A 15,917-nucleotide genomic window follows, 5' to 3' on the forward strand; every position below is an offset into this window, starting at 1 on the left:
CTGCAAACAGGCGGGGCGACAGCGCTCTGTTGTGCCCGGGTAGGGAAGTGCCCCTGAGAAACAGTGACCGAGGGTTCATAACAACAGAGGGAGAGAGAGAAAAGTGGCACCGATGTAGCTGGCAGGGCAGGGCCCTCCACACAGCTGACAGCTCTGAGACCCTCCCCCCAGCACCCCGGCCCGAGTTCTAATAAGATGGGCAGGGGGAAGAGGCACCCGGTGTCGAGCGATTGCCCACTTTGGAGCAGACAGCTGGCACTGGAGAATGTGGGGGCCAGTCTCACGGAAAAACAGGTCATATCTAAAACGAAATTCGAGCCAGTCTGATGGTGGAAGGTGTGCTCACACACCCAACAATGACGCCAATAACAGTGGCCCCCAGTGTGGGTGCCGGGACCATCCATTCCGTACCAGGCCCAGCACGGGGTATTTGTACATTCACCCTGCAGTGAGCGTTAAAACTCACTCACTGATCAGCGTCACCTTTCTGGATATCACATTTTTGCCAAGGGAAGAAACAGGGGTCAACGAGGTGCCCCTGCATCCCACAGGACAGGGGTGCTCTTGAGGCTGGACCAGGAGGAACACCAGCTCCCGATCTCTGCTCTGTTGCTCAGGTCACTGAAAAGAGGGTAGAAATCCAACCACAGAACAAGGGCACCCACGCGAGCATGTGGCCCTTCTCAGCTTCCCCTGACTCATGGCTCTAGAACGCAGTGGATGGGCCATGTCAGAGGCTGGATAGGAAGACGCAAGCCAGGAACTCTAAAAGCTGGCGGAGGAACGTCTCCAGAAGCGTTAGGAGTCAGTCAAAGAAAGATGACATATGTCCACGGACGTACGTCCACGCCACTTACACGGCTCTCTGGAGTGTAACCCAACGTACACACAATGTAACCCTGGAGCAGGACCTACGGGGCAGGACCAGCAGCCTCACCGCAGGGTGTGATGCCCACAGGTACATCTGGGAGGACGTGGGCTGGTGCCATGGACGCAACCTACGTTCTCCCAGGCTGTGACACATCGGGCTCCCACTGTATACGCTGCACAAACATCACCCTGACAAGTCGACTGTGGTGTCAGCGACGGGGAGGAAGGAAGTTCCTGGAGGAAAGGTAACTCGACCACATCTGCCTCCAAAACAGCTGATTAAAAAGCAAAACTCAGCCACTGCCCCCCTAAATTCTCTGGGTCCTAAATTCTTAAAAAGTCATGTACCAAACAAGAAACCCAACCTCCAAATGACGGGGCCCAGAATTTTTGAGCCATTTCCGTGCTGCAGAGCCAGCCGCGTCTGCAAATGAGCTTTTGCCATGAACAAAAAAAGTTTCTGTCCCGAAATGACATTTTGGAGGGGACGGACAAGCGGCTTCCTCTTCGCTGGATGTGCTCCCCCCGCCTTGTTCTCATTCTCCGTTCACTAATGAGAGCCTTTTCCTCTCTCTTCCCCTGCCTGTTTCGGTTTGAAACGTGGCACCAAATGAACAGGACACTGGAAAGGGAAGGGAGAGGGGAGGGGAGGCGCCTTTCCAATCTGACACACGCCCCATGGCTGCCCACACCCTGAAGGCCACTCTGGCTAGGCTCCCCCTAAGATAGGACCGAAGGACCCAAGTGTGGAGGAGAAACCCCTCCTCGTTCCACCTCTCACCAGCGGAGTCAACAAAGAGAAAGCTGGAAGCAAAGGAGAGGGGGGGAATAAAGCTCCACATTCCTGACATTTTTCAGCCAAGTGCTGTGGCCGGCAGCACAGAACATCTCTATTCCAAATAGCCTGCAGGACAGACGGAAAGAAAACCTGGACACAGGGAGAACCTGCCCCCGGGGCACTGAAACAGGCACAGGAATCTCAGGCTAGTTCAAAACTGAACCAAAAGGAGGCAGGAGGGGAACCCTTGCATACGTGTTCCCCAAAGGAAGTGATCCCCAGGGAAGGAACTCATCACCCCTCTCCCCGGGGGACAGAACTGACGTCCTGGGCTCCCTTGCCGGGGAACAAAAGCCCTTCTGAATGCTGGCGAGCTGACTAGTGAGCTGGGGAAGGGGCAAGGCAGGGGGAGATGGAGGCCTGTGAGGATGCCAGGGCCGGGGCTGTCTGGGGTCAGGGGAGAGGGCCCCAGCTCACTGGCAGAGGCTGGGCAGGGGACCCCAGAAGGAGGAGTGGCCAGGGAGTCGCTCTGTGGGAAGAATCATAATTGAGTTTTCCTGATCCAGCTTCTGAATGAATGCATCCTAGCCTGGCCCAAATTACAAACCCGGGAGCCTGCGGTCCCCTCTCTCTGTCTCCCCCTCCGCTTCCCACCTCCTCCGTCCTTGCTTCTATGAAAAGGCCTGTTGTGTTAAGCTGCCCCCCACCCACCATGCCAGACGTATCCCTACCTACACACACATACACACCACACCCCAGGGGAGAACCCAGATGACCCCGAGAAACAGCTAGTGAGTTCCTTGCTGGTTTATCCCAACGGTAAGGATGCCCACACATGTTTCCCTAAAAGTAACGGAGCTGTTTCCACTCTCACCTGGGAGGGAGAGCAGAGTTCCAGAAATCTGAGTCTCCCTCTTCCGGATACCTATCTCAGTTGACAGGTAGACCATGAGAACCTACTATGTGCCTACCACCGCAGAACACACGTGCTTCATAAGCGGGGCTTGGGGCCAGCCCTCCTGCTCCTAGAGCAGCTCACACCGATGCACAATGCACCTCCAGTGCACCTTTAAGAGGAGACAACCTGTCCTGAATGCCCAGACACCCCCACAGCTAAGGTTCTGCGGGAAGGGGTGGTGGGAACGGGGGCCCGACAGGCATTTCAGCCACAGCCCTGCCCACACTCCCCAGTCCAACCTCAAGAGGGGGAGGAGGGCAGGGCAGTTTATTTCGCTGTTTTTTTTCTCACCCTAGGCCTTCCTCTTCTGTCTTGGACTGGGCGTGAGGGCTCCTAGTACTTCTCACCTCCCAAAGACGGCCGGGATTAACGCATAGGACTTTCCACCAGACCAGAGGTGGCAAGGGAAGGAGGTACCGTGCTCCAATACAAGGCAGCTCTTTTGGAGAGCCACTGTCCTTAACGAGCGACAGAAATGCTGCAGAGAGACCCACCAGGCTACTGAGAGACTTCGCTGGCTGCGGAGCATGTGGTTAAGAGGTCTACAGCTGTCACAGGTGTCTTTCCAACTGCACCATCCAAGACTGGTGACAAGACACTGGGAGGCCTTTCAGAAGGGAGAACAGCAAGGAGATACTGAGGGTATTGGCTGGACCAAATTATCTCCTATTCTGCTAAACTATTACTCCAATAAACAGTAACAGAGCTTCGAGGCAAGCCACTTGCTTTCACGTGGGTAAAATCCACCTGGCTTTTGCTGCTTATGTGATCTCAGTGAAACCTTATAGTAACCCGGTGAGGAAGACAGGTTTTACGAATCCTCTTTAATGATGGGGAAACAGAGGCTGCAGTCAGTTTCTTATTTCGTCAGACTAGTGACAGAGCAGGGACTGCCACACAGGGGTGACCCTGGCTTACCAAAACCCTGACCAATACACCCACAAGAGCCATGGGGGTGGGAGGAAGGAGTCAAGCAGTGCTACTAAAAGCAAGTCTGCAGACCCCAGTCCTCGTCTCTGGGTTACTTCCCACAGACCCCCAAAGCCCAGCCAAGGGCACGTGCACCACTCCAAGTCTGAATCGACCACCGCAAGAATGTCCCCAGCTTGAAGGCAGCTTCACCGGCCAAGCAGGGCCCTTGTCATCCTTAGAAAAGAGACAGGGAACTCAGAAACAGAGGGACATGGAAGAGGAAATTAGCCACACCAGGAATCCTCCATCTCCAAGGCAGTTTATAGATGGTTACAGCTTCCTAACCCATTTCTGAGAAGACAGATAAGTAACCCAGCCCAGAATTAAGGACAAGGCACTACTGGAGGAGACCACAGTGACAGTGATGGACTGTCACTCACGTATCTGACCCTTGACACATGGCAAGCTCTATACTCAGTTTTTGCCAGTTCTCCCCACTTTTGAATATCAGATTTTTCTCTCTCTGTGAGGAGTAGGGGGTTCCTCCCAGGCCCCCCCTGGATTCTGACCCCATTCGGACTTCCTAAAACTTCCTGTTCTATGAGGCCTGCCCCAGCTGTCCAGAGCAGGAACCCATCCTCTCTCCCGACCCCCACAGAGCTATGAGAAAATCACCTTTCCCCTAAAAGAAGAGCTATCCCTGGCCCTCGCCTTCCTCCTAGAACGGAGGAGGAGCTCTGAGTCCACCACAGATGGATCTAAAGGAACGGTCCACAGGGTAAGGCAGGGTACACGAAAACCGGCCTTTGGGGCAAGAGCAAAAAAGGGTGAAGTGGGGGTTGGCAGGAGGACGACAGAAGGGCACTGCCCGGACGGAGCCAGGGCCACACGTGAACACCCCGAGCACAGTCCAGAGTTGAGGATGCAAAAGACCCCCAAAATCAGATGAGAGGTGGGAAAGGGCCAGGGTCCCTCCCACTGGAAAAGCCCAGTGGAGCTAGCAACCACGGCTTGGGAAGGGGAGTTGTGCAATGCCTGCGGGTCTGGGAGTCTCCGGGCTCGGCTCCCGGACACCAGAAAGGAAACCCCGCCGGTCGGGCCAGGGTGGCAGGGCTGCGGTTGGTTCCAGACCAGGCTTGGGATTCGGGGCTGCAGAGAGAGCTGCAGGATACAGTGGGTGCCCAAAGGAGCGGCAGAGCAGGGCGGGCGGGCACGTCGCGGAGCTGGCGGTGGTGTCTGGGCTGCCTAGGAGGCCAAGGGGCGCCCAGCGCACAAAGCCGCGGGTGCGGGGGACCGACACGGCGGCCGGGCGCCCCGGCGCAGACGTGGGCCCGGGAACCCGCAGAGGACCCCCGGGCGGCGCGCGAGAGGGGCACTCCCCCCGCCTCAGGGTCGCTCCCCGCCCGAGTCGCTCACCTCGAACATAAGCCCGATGAGGACGCAGAGCACCAGGCAGAAGCCGATGTCCGCATGGTTGTGGATGACAAACTCCTGGCTGAAGAGCGGGTAACTTTTCGTCCTTCGGCGGAAAGCCATGGCAGCGGGCGCGCACGGCCGGCGGGGCCCGCACCCGGCGCTCACGAGCCGCCGCGCAAACTTCTCCAGCCCCGGCCCGCTCCTCCCGCCGGCCCGCCGCCCGCTCGCCCTCCCGCCGCCGGCCCAGCGCCCAACTTCTGGGGCCCGCCCCCTTCCTCCGCCCGCCCCCGCCCCGCCGCCCGGAACCGCCCCCGGCGCAGCCCCCTGGCCGGCCGCGGCCCGCACTCCGCGCGCAGGGCTCGCTTTGGCCCCGCCCCCCGCGCGCTTAACCCTCTCGCCGCCAGGGACGCGTGGGGGCCGGGGCCGGGGCCGGGGGCGGTGCGCGCGGCCCAGTCCCCCTACCCCCGCGCCCGCAGCCCGCCGCGTTCTCGGAGCTGCGGCACCACCGCCCCCAGCGCCTGGAGAGCCGGCGGTGGGCCGTGCGGACGCCCGGCCCTGCCCGGACAGGAAGTGGGCCCGGGTTTCCCACTCCTCGGCGCCCGCTCCTTCCTCCGCGGGAAGGGCAGGGCCGCGGAGGCCGCGGGCTGGCCGAGGAACGGGCGGCTCGGCCAGATGCTCCCGGCAAGTGCGGGCTGTGGCCCTGGGGGGCTGAGAGCCGCGCAGTTTCCGTGCGGGGAGCGAAGCCGCAGGCCGGCCTCCTCTCTGGCCACCTCACCCTGCACGGATGGTAATGAATGGACAGTTAACCAAGTATTCATTGAGAGCTAGAGAGGAATAGGTAGGGCTCAAGATTGCTGGGAATACACAGCAAACAAACAGAAAAATCCTGCCCTTGCGGAGCCTGCTTTCCAATGGGGGGAGTGGAAAGATGGGTGCAGTTTTAAGCTTTTAATTTTTGAGAACTTTGTGCTACTATAAATCAGTTTTACACGTTTTATCCAAAGTCTGCCTTCAGTATTAATTGCTCTGAAAAAGAGGAAGAATAAACACCGAAGAAGGAAAGAACTTTCTCGTTGAAAGTTTCTGTTTAATATTAAGTTTTAAAAATACTCCTGGGAAGGACAAAAGCTATTTTTAATAAATTAATTTATATCGGCAAATATTGGATTTATTCCTACCAGTAATGACGGAGTCAACTAATCACTTTCCAGATGTACAAAAATACAAAATGAGCAAAGAACTATTTAATTCCTATTCCCTTTTTTTCATTAGGTCCACAGCTATTTCACTTCTAAGTAAATACGATTTGTTAGAAATGGCCCAGCGTATGAAATGCGATTGAGTCTGGACTTAACTGGAGTTCCCAGGTAAATTTTCCAGCTTAAGTTTTTTGACTCTCCAGTATTTAGTCTTTGGTTTTTAATTCCTTTATCTAACTTACAGAAATGAGAAAGTAATGCCTATATTGGACTAAACCTAATTTGACTTCAGGACTGACCTTTCTTAAAGTTGGACCTTAAAGATCAAGAACTTTGGAACATCTCAATTTTCCGTCTTTGAAAAGGTGTTCAAATTTTCAAACTGCAGCCTCATGGATTAGGTTGAACCCAATGAAATTCATCTTTTTATTGGTCAAAATGAGAATACTAGCATTTCAGTTGGTTCTACCTAATAGTTACCTCGTGTTTCCCCCTGACAATTTGTAGAGCACGTGCTGGTGGGAATTTCTTGTAAAAGGTAGGATGTTGCCAACCTCTTAACATTAAGTGTTTAGGTGGAAAGTCCTGGGCGTTAGTTATTATAACCTCCACATTTGTAAATAGGAAACCTGAAGTAAAGAGGATGAATTAAATAGGGCTAAGTACCTGACACCATGCTAGTTGCCGAAGAGAGAAACATAGGACAATTTCCTGCGGTGGTTTTAAAATACATCCTCAAGTCAGCATGGAGGTTCCCTAAAAAACTAAAAATAGACCTACCATATGATCCAGCAATCCCACTCCTGAGCAAATAACCTGAGAAAATTGTAAGTCAAAAAACCTGCATTCCAATGTTCATAGCAGCAATATTTACAATAGCCAAGACATGGAAGCAACCTAAATGTCCATCAACAGATGACTGGATAAAGAAGATGTGTGTGTATATATATACATACACATATACACACACACATACACATACATATGTACATACATACACACACACACACACATATATATGCACAATGGAACATTACTCAACCATAAAAAAGAATGAAATAATGCAATTTGCAGCAACATGGATGGACCTAGAGATTATCGTATTAAGTGAAGTAAGTCAGACAGAGAAAGACAAATATCGTATGATATCACTTATATATGGAATCGAAAAAAAAGACAAATTTTATTTACAAACCAGAAATAGACTCTTGAACATAAAAAACAAACTATGGTTACCAAAGGGGAAAGTCGGGGAGGGATACATTAGGAGTTTGGGATTGACAGATACACACTACTATATATAAAATAGATAAACAACAAGGACCTACTGTATAGCTCAGGGAACTATATTCAATTTCTTATAATAAGCTGTAATAGAAAAGAATCTGAAAATATATGTGTGTATATATATATATGTTATGTGTATAACTGAATCACTTTGTTGTACACCTGAAACTAACATTGTAAATCAACTATATTTCAATAAAAAATAAAATTTTTTAAAATTAAAATTTAAAAAATCCTCAAGCTCTTTGACATTCCTCCCTTCAAGAGGTCGTGATTAATCCTCTTCTCCTCCTTGAGTGTGGGCTGGATTTAGTGGCTCACTTCTAACAAATAGAATATGGCATAAGGAATGGTGTGTAACTTCCAAGGAGAGGTCCTAAAAGACATTTTGCTTTTCTCCTTTCTCACTAGTCTTGGCTTTCTTGCTCTGGGGGAAGTGGGCTGCCATGTTGTGAGGATATTCAAGCAGCTTTACAGAGAGGTCCAAGCCAAGACCTCCTACCAATTGCCAGCACCAACTTTGCCAGGCTTCTCTGTGAGCCATCTTGGAAGCAGATCCTCCAGCCCTGGTCGAGCCTTCAGAGGACCACAGCCCCAGCTGACCTCTTGACTGCAAGCTCATGAGAGACCCCTGACCAGAGCCAGCCAGGTAAGCCATTCTCAAATCCCTGACACCCAGCAAGTGTGAGATAATAAATGTCTGCTGTTTTGAGTCATTGAATCTTGTCGTTACTTGTTATGCACCAAGAGATAAACAATAACCCAGCTGGAGCTTACACTCTGTTAGAAGACACAGAAGCATCATCACAATTCAGTGTGATTACGGTGACTCTAAGAACAACTTGAAATATATATCCTATGAGTGCAAAGAAAAGGTAAGGGGTAAAGGGAAAATGACATTTGGGCTGGACCTTTATCTAGTAGGATTTTACTAACAGAGAATGCAGAAGACGGAGGCAGATGAATGTTGGAGAGTTAAGATGGAGCTGGATTGTAATGGGTTTCAAATGCCATGATAATGAATTGTGACTTTCCATGTATACGTGTATCAAATCATCATAAGTAGCTTACAATTCTACTTGTCAATTATACCTCAATAAAGCTGAAAAAAAATCTAAAAAACAATTGTGACTTTATTCTGCAAACAATGGGAAGTTTTTATGCATGATCAAATCTGTCTTTAGAGAGAGAACCATCAGGAATATGAAAGATCATTTTAATTGAAAAAGTGTGTCAGGAAGACCATTTGACAGACTATTATAACAGCTCAGTTAAAAAAAAGCAAAGCACTTCTCAAAGCATCGAGATAGTAAGAATAAAAGAGAGGTGAATTATTTCAGGAATATTTCAAGGGTTAATTAATGGGCTTTGGTGACTGCTTTCATATACAATGTATAGGAGTTGGAGGAGTCAAAACTTTAAGCAACAAGGACATAAATGATGGTGGATCTGTTTAAAAACTATGTATGGACATCACTTAGATGTGAAATCTAAAAAAATGACACAGATGAACTTATTTACAAAACAGAAACAGACTCACAGATATAGAAAACAAACTTATGGTTACTGGAGAGAAAATGGGGGTGGAGGGAAAAATTGGGAATTTGGGATTTGCAGATACTAGCTACTATATATAAAATAGATAAACAATAAGGTGCTATTGTATAGCACAGGGAGGTGTACTCAATAGCTTGTAATAACCTATAATGAAAAAGAAGATATATGTACTAACACAATATTGTAAGTCAGCTATACTTCAATTTTTAAAAAGTGTACATGGAACAACAGAGGAAGAGCAGGCGTGGGAGAGAAGCTGGCCTCGGCTTTGCACAAGCGTGGTCTGAGGAGTCTTGGGATGTCCAAACCAGCGCTTTGACAGCTCGGTCAGAAACAGCTGGATTGGATTTAGGGAATGAAAGCCAGAATTAAAGGTATTTGGGATGGTGGGTACAGCTCAGTGGTAGAGCACATGCTTAGCATGCATGAGTCCTGGTTCTATTCCCAGTACCTCTATTAAAAAAAAAAAAAAAAAACCCTCAAAAAAAAAAAAGTATCTGTGGTTCATCTCCAAGGGGACTGTTGAAGTCATGAAGTTATCTCAGTTTTCCCTGGAGAGTGTGCTGAGTGGGAAGAATCGTGGGTTCAGCAGAATCCTAGGGCTCCCCAGCCCTGAGAAGGCAGGAGGAGGAAGAGGAAAGGGTGGGCAGAGGAAGCCAGAACACAAGCATCTCACCAGGGCAGGTTGCCCCAGGCAGGATGAGAAGGAGCCCCCGGAGCCCCTGGGCGCAGGCAATACCTTAATCGGACATTGGAGTGCGCTTAACTAACAGTGGATAGAAGCTGAGGAAAGGAGGTGAGAAAGTAATCTATTCTTGTTTTGTTTTGTTATTTGGGGGGGGGGGGCGGGGAGAGGTAATTAGGTTTATTTATTTTTAATGGAGGTACTGGAGATTGAACCCAGGACCTCGGGCATGCTAAGCACGTGCTCTGCCACTGAGCTCTACCCTCCCCACGTAATCTATTCTTTTTACGAAGTCTGGTGAGAAAACGGAAAATGGATGATGTCTTGGGAGATAGAGAGGACCTAAGGGAGGATCTTAACATATTTTTTGAGATCAGAGCATGTTTAGAGACAGAGAAGACAGACTCAGGAGGGAGAGAGGGAAATACTGAAAATACTAGAAATATAAGAGACCACTGATGAAACCAGGGAGGAGGCGTGAGGGTTGCTCTGACAACAGGAGGAAGAAGGGAAGCTCCTCTGAGGCGGGGGCCACTACCTGAGATGGGTGAATACACAGCTGCGTCTGGAGGTGGAGGAGATAATAACCTCTCGCGTTTAGACTGTGCTGTGCAGTTGCCCTGTGAGGGAGGCAAGACAGTGATTACCAGCTCCTTCTTGTCGCTCTTCTGAGACACGTGAGTGACCAAGGGCCACATAATTAGCAGGTAGCTGAAACAGGACTCGGACCAGAGGTCAGCACAGGGTCCCCTCTGGAGCCTCCCTGGCTTCCTAGAGCATGACACTGATCAGGTAAGCACCATCTGTCTCTCTCCACCAGTCCCATTATGGCAGCTGAGAATTCTGCAACATCACCTCTTAACTAAATTGGAGTAGCCCCTCCTTCCAGAACAGAACCTCTGGTTTCCATGCTCTGTGTCTTTATTCCCCTCACAAGGCCCTTCCTTGCTCCATGTCCCTTTGCCTAAAAGGTAGCCACCCTTCAAGATAAAGAGCATCCTCTCCCTTCACAAAGCTGTCTTCAGGGCACTAGGCTGGGGGCATCACACACGCCTCTCAGGGAGCAGCGAGTCCTCCTGTGACCAGTGTATTTGCCTATGAGTTTTACACCTGCTTTGGATGGTGTCCCCTTTCAGGACAGGAATCTAGCCATTCGCTCTCCTATTCCAACAGCACCAAAACCAAGAATCCCACATGGTGTGTTCTCATCAAGTGTTAGTTGAATGAATAAATGATTGAAAGAGAGATGTTATTGCCATGGCTGGTATAAATGTGACCACTGTCACCAACAAATGGAAAATGTCTGTTCTCACATAACAAGAAGTCCTGAGTTAGTTCCTTCCCAGGGGTAAGTGAGTCATTAAAGCCTGGAGTCTAACTGTCCTCCCATTTTGCCATTATGTGTTTGCTTTTGTCTCAGACTTGTCCCTCATGATTATAAAGTGGCTGCAACAGCTCCAGGCATTCAACAAGACCCAAAATTCAGACAAGAAAGAAAGGGGCATTTTGAAGAGTGAAGAAAATGTTCCCAGAAACCCCAGACCTCCCCCTTGTGCCTCGTTGGCCAGAACTGCATCACACGGCCGTTCGTGAACCAGTCGTTAGTAACGTGAGTGGAACTGACATGACTGGATGACCATCACCAGCAAGGAGATTTCCAGCCTCTTTTGAAGATCCTGACTACACATGGCAATTGGTACCAATAGAATCAGTGGGGAGCAGGCATCCAGAAGCGTCTGCACCGTAACTTTTGTCAGAGCTTCTCATTCTATGTATTTTTGCCTCTTTACCTTACAGGACACCTAGCCGTCTTGCCCAAAACAAATCTTGCTTTCTGGTTTCTGTACAGTAGACACATGAACTTTGCAAATGTCACAAACATACCAGTCACCGTTGAGGTGTCCAACTGAAGGATCTCCAGCCTGACAAAGTGGAGCATTTTGTGCTCTGACAGTCCAGCATCTTATATCAGGCTCCACACCACCTTCTGCCAAGAATGAGCCATCATCTTCTTGCTTTGGCTACGCTACCGGTTTACTGGAATCAGTGGTGTACCAAGGTCAGGGCGGTGGGAGCAGCCAGCCCTGGGGGCAGGCACAAAGGGGTTGCATGATCTATAAAGAATTTTAAAACAATGATAAACCTCTAAAGGCAATGTGGTGTCCTGGGTTGAACCCTGGAACAGAAAAAGGACGTTAGTGAAAACATCGCTGAAATCCAAACAAAGTCTGTAGTTTGGTTAATAGTACTGTACCAGTGTTAATATCTGTGTTTTGAAAAAAATGTGCCATGGTTATATAAGCTGGGTGAAAGGTTTGTGAGGACTGTCTGTAATACTTTCGCAACTCTCCTGTAAGTCTAAAACTGTTTCAAAATTGAAAAAAAATTTTAATGACAAACATGATTAAAAAGTGGTATGTTTTTAAATTATCACCAGGGCAATTCTAAGCGATGTTAGAGGTAAAAATACTCCTCCTCCCCCAGACCTTTTGGTTTAAGTTCTAAACAAGTGTTGTCATTGCTGTTGAGTTTTAATAATATATGTAAGTTTCAACTTGGCACATTTTTATCATTTATCTTTTAAGAAACATTGCATCCTATGTGGACGTTAACCTCGTAACTCTCATGTGTACGGTCGACCCCTCGTATATGGGTTCTCAGATGCACACATTTGTTTTGAATAAGTTCATACCCGATTGGAATTACCCAAGCTTGTTTCCAGCCCGGACAGCCAGGTCCCCGGCCCTCTGGTTTGACAGAAGCTGGTGTTTGAAACCGCAAATCAGAAACAAACAGTGACAACGCAGTGATTTTATAGATGAAGAAACAGAACTTGTCGCTTTAATTCTGTCGTTCTGTGTGACCACGTGCAGCTCTTACTTGTGTTCAGCGTTTCAAACAGTGACACGAAGTACCAAGTGCTATTATTATTATTTGTCTCATGTCATGTGTCGTGATTATTTCTGGATTTTTTTTTTCAAGTAGAAGAGCAGGATGTTAAAAATAACCGGCCCCGGAGGGGAAAGTATAGCTCAAGTGGTAGAGTGCATGCTTAGCATGCACAAGGTCCTGGGTTCAGTCCCCAGTGCCTCCTCTAAAAATAAATAAACAAACCTAAGGCCCTCCCTCCACAAAAAAAGTAAAATTAAAATTAAAAATAATAACCGGCTCCAGTTATTTAAACATGCCGAGTACAGACAAGAGCGAGTGGAATTAAGATTCCAGGTGTTAGACACTAGCTCAAAGATCCTCCCTGCTCCTTTCAGAGACAGAGAGGAAGGACTGTGAACTGGAGGCAGTTCCTAAGAATTTGGTGATTCAGGGTGAGGATGAGGCCTCCCTCCTGGCCCAGCACTCCCAGTGCTGTCTGCCTGCAGCCCATGCTCCCTCTACTTTGGCAGACAGACAATAAGTCAGGTCAGCGAGTGACTCAGTGGCAGAGTAAGACATGGGAACCAGGGCTCCTGACAGCTCAGGGCTCTCACCACTGCCCCTGTTTCCCCTTTCCAGGTCTTATTCAGCCGGAGACAGGCTGGAGGACTAAGGAACATGCCGCCTGACATTCAGAAGGGAAGAGGGGGCCATTTTTTAAAAGAGACACAACTCAAACTAATGTTAGAAATGAGTACATTCCTCTATTTAAAATACATACATGCATACATACACACTTAATTACTCTCCCGCCAAAAAACAAAAAAGAACCAAAAAAATTAAGTTAAATTAAACAAAAAAATTTTAAAAGAAACGAGTCCATTGCAGTCAGAATTCTCACAACTGGAAAAATACTGGAATTTGGGGGGCAGGGGAACGATTTCAGATCTTGATTTCCGCTGAGTTCTCCAATGTAGGGGGAGCACATCTTTCAATGGAAACTATTTGGTGAAATTAAACTGCCCACAAAAAGGCTTATCCTTAGTTTGTGTTTAAGAAGGAGGCAATAACCAACAGCGTGGTACCTCTGTGATGCAGCAGGACATCACATTGTGGAAAAACGCAATAGCAAAGAACTCTGTGGAAAGGTGGTTTGCAGAAACCACTGCCTCCCCTGAGCAGCCCTCGCCCAGACTGGGGAAAAAGGTAGACGTTATTTTGATTACATTTAAGCACCTCCCTGTAAACTTTAGTTACCAGTCCTTGAAATTCATCCCATCTCTGTTTCTCACACCACAGTCCAGTGTTCAGGAATCATTCACTTGTGAGTTGTCAGTCATGAACGCTATATGCAACTACTGGGGTCTGTCTTGGCACAGTTCTCAACCACAATAATTGTTTAGGGGTGCCCTGCTCCCCACTGAGCTAATAACTGACCTCCTATCGCATGCTCGGAAGGATGATGGATGGATGGCTGGCTGGATGGATGGATGGATAGGTAGATAGATGAGTGAGTGGATGGGTAGGTGATGGTATGTGGATGGGTAGGTGATGGTATATGGATGGATGGATAGGTGAATGGAGGGTTGGAAAGGTGGAGGGTTGGATGTGTGGAAGAGTGGACAGGTGAATGGATTAATGAATCAGTATGTAGGAATCCATACCATTCCATCTTTATATTGATGCCCAAGGTAATTCCATAGTGAAGGGGCCCCAAGGGGATTCTGCTTCCACAGAGGAGATGTGTTCAAGAACAAAGCTCTATTTAGGCTAGGTGGAACTTAGCCTTGGGGTACATTTTAAGGCCCCGAGAGACAGGAATCATAGCTTTCCATCTATGAGTGTGCTTTAGTAACCACCTCATTCTCTGCCTCATAAGAGGTACTGAACATTTGTTAACAAAAGTGAATGAATGAATGAATGAATGATTTGAGAAACACAAGGAAGTCTTCCCCAACTCTGATATTCATCCCCACACTCTGATTTTTTGTGCTCATATTCAAACATGAAAATTTCATTCCTTTATAAATCAATTACGTATTCAGACAGAGTCCAGTTATGAGGCAGAATATTCCTGGACGCTAAGTACATTAAACCCTTTCCATCTGTTGTCTCTTTGGCAGGAATTAGCTGGTCACATTGCTGTCTCTCTTGATTCTTTGCTGATGAGGTTGGGCACGGGGTAATCCCAGAAGTTTCTCTGACTGGGTTGAAGGGCTCTTGCTGACAAGTGGGAGAGGACTCTTTAGGAAGCACCAGGGCTCTGAGGAGGGACCCTAAGACCCCTGTCCCTGGATCTTGGCAGCCAGCCCCTGGCCCCGGTGCCTTCTCAGCAGCTCGTGCTCCTGATAGGAACAGAATTCCTGGCTTTGTCCCCCGGGTTTCTGCGAGCTGGGTGGGGCACTGAGGTACGGAAAGGAGAGAAGAGGGCAAGTGAGGGCAAGAAAGTAAACATGAGAAGAAGGGAGACCCAGGATAGGAAAGAGAGAAGAGAGGAGAAAGAGAGAGTAAGGAGGATATAGAAGGGAGTGGGGGGGGGGGGTTGGGTAGGGGAGAGAAAAAATCAATTCTATTTGTAGCACAATGCTTCTAGTACTAAGATCATCACTATCTCGCCCAGACAGATGTGTGAGGATTCCATCTACTCATTATTCAACATGAAAATGGAACACGTTTCCATCAGCCTCATCAGAAGTTTTGGCAGATGCTGTCAGAAAGAAACACTGCTTCTGAGATGTGATTTTTCAAGAGCGGTTGCTGTACTTTTTGATTGGGGTTGAGAAAAAGAGAACACGGGAGAGGAGTGTACTCTTTTTTTTTTTTTTTAAGACTCCTTTTCCCCAAGAAGGTTTCGCCTTAGACCACATCCAGCTCCTTGGAAGGGCCACGTCAGCAGGGCCAGTGGTCCTAGGACCACAGGAGAGCCTGCGCCAAGTCCGGCTCCTGCCCCGTCTCCCAGCCCGCCCTCGGAAGCCCTGACCTCCCTTGCTCCACACTATTCATCGCTTCCAGTCCCCGCTATTCCACTTCCGCCCTGACCTCCGTGTCCCTGTCTTGCATTAAGATGTCCGAAGTGTGTGATTCAAGCAAAGAGCATTTTGTTCCCGTCTGAACAAGGCTCAGGGAGACCAGCAGTGCCAGAGACGGGAGTGGGTACCGTTGGTCACCAGACTGAAGCCTCGCAGTGTACAAGTTCCCCACGACAGGCACCACCTTTCCCCGGGAAGGCGGCCAAGCCCAGAGCCCGGTGGAGGAAATCCCTCGTGAGAGGCCCTTCCTGAGCACCACAGAAAATGCTTCTTTTCATCCACTCCAGTCCCCTTCCTTTCCAGTGTCAAGGCCCAATCACATCCCCTGTCCCGGCCTTCCAGGCTCCATTCACAG

At 48.9% G+C, this 15,917-nt stretch overlaps 1 protein-coding gene and 1 long non-coding RNA gene across 3 annotated transcripts in view; one reads left to right on the forward strand and one right to left on the reverse strand.

Moving 5' to 3' along the window:
• Positions 1-5,193, reverse strand: part of TRAM2 (translocation associated membrane protein 2) — a 72,656-nt gene extending 67,463 nt beyond the window's left edge. The window contains exon 1 of the mRNA XM_074348910.1: positions 4,935-5,193. Within this exon, the coding sequence (XP_074205011.1) occupies positions 4,935-5,054 (120 nt within the window). The 5' untranslated portion in view covers positions 5,055-5,193. The remainder of the gene's footprint in view (positions 1-4,934) is intronic.
• Positions 5,194-5,552: 359 nt separating this feature from the next.
• LOC123613916 (uncharacterized) lies at positions 5,553-12,446 on the forward strand. Of its 2 annotated transcripts, none has more exons than XR_012500827.1 (3): positions 5,553-6,301; positions 7,832-8,069; positions 11,083-12,446. It is a non-coding gene; the product is annotated as an uncharacterized LOC123613916 (long non-coding RNA). The 2 variants fall into 2 exon arrangements; XR_012500828.1 differs by lacking the exon at positions 11,083-12,446 and having other exon boundaries at positions 5,553-5,721; positions 6,207-6,301; positions 7,832-8,529.
• The last annotated feature ends 3,471 nt before the right edge of the window (positions 12,447-15,917 follow it).

Source organism: Camelus bactrianus, chromosome 20 (genome assembly GCF_048773025.1).
Source record: "Camelus bactrianus isolate YW-2024 breed Bactrian camel chromosome 20, ASM4877302v1, whole genome shotgun sequence".
Taxonomy (NCBI): Eukaryota; Metazoa; Chordata; class Mammalia; order Artiodactyla; family Camelidae; genus Camelus; species Camelus bactrianus.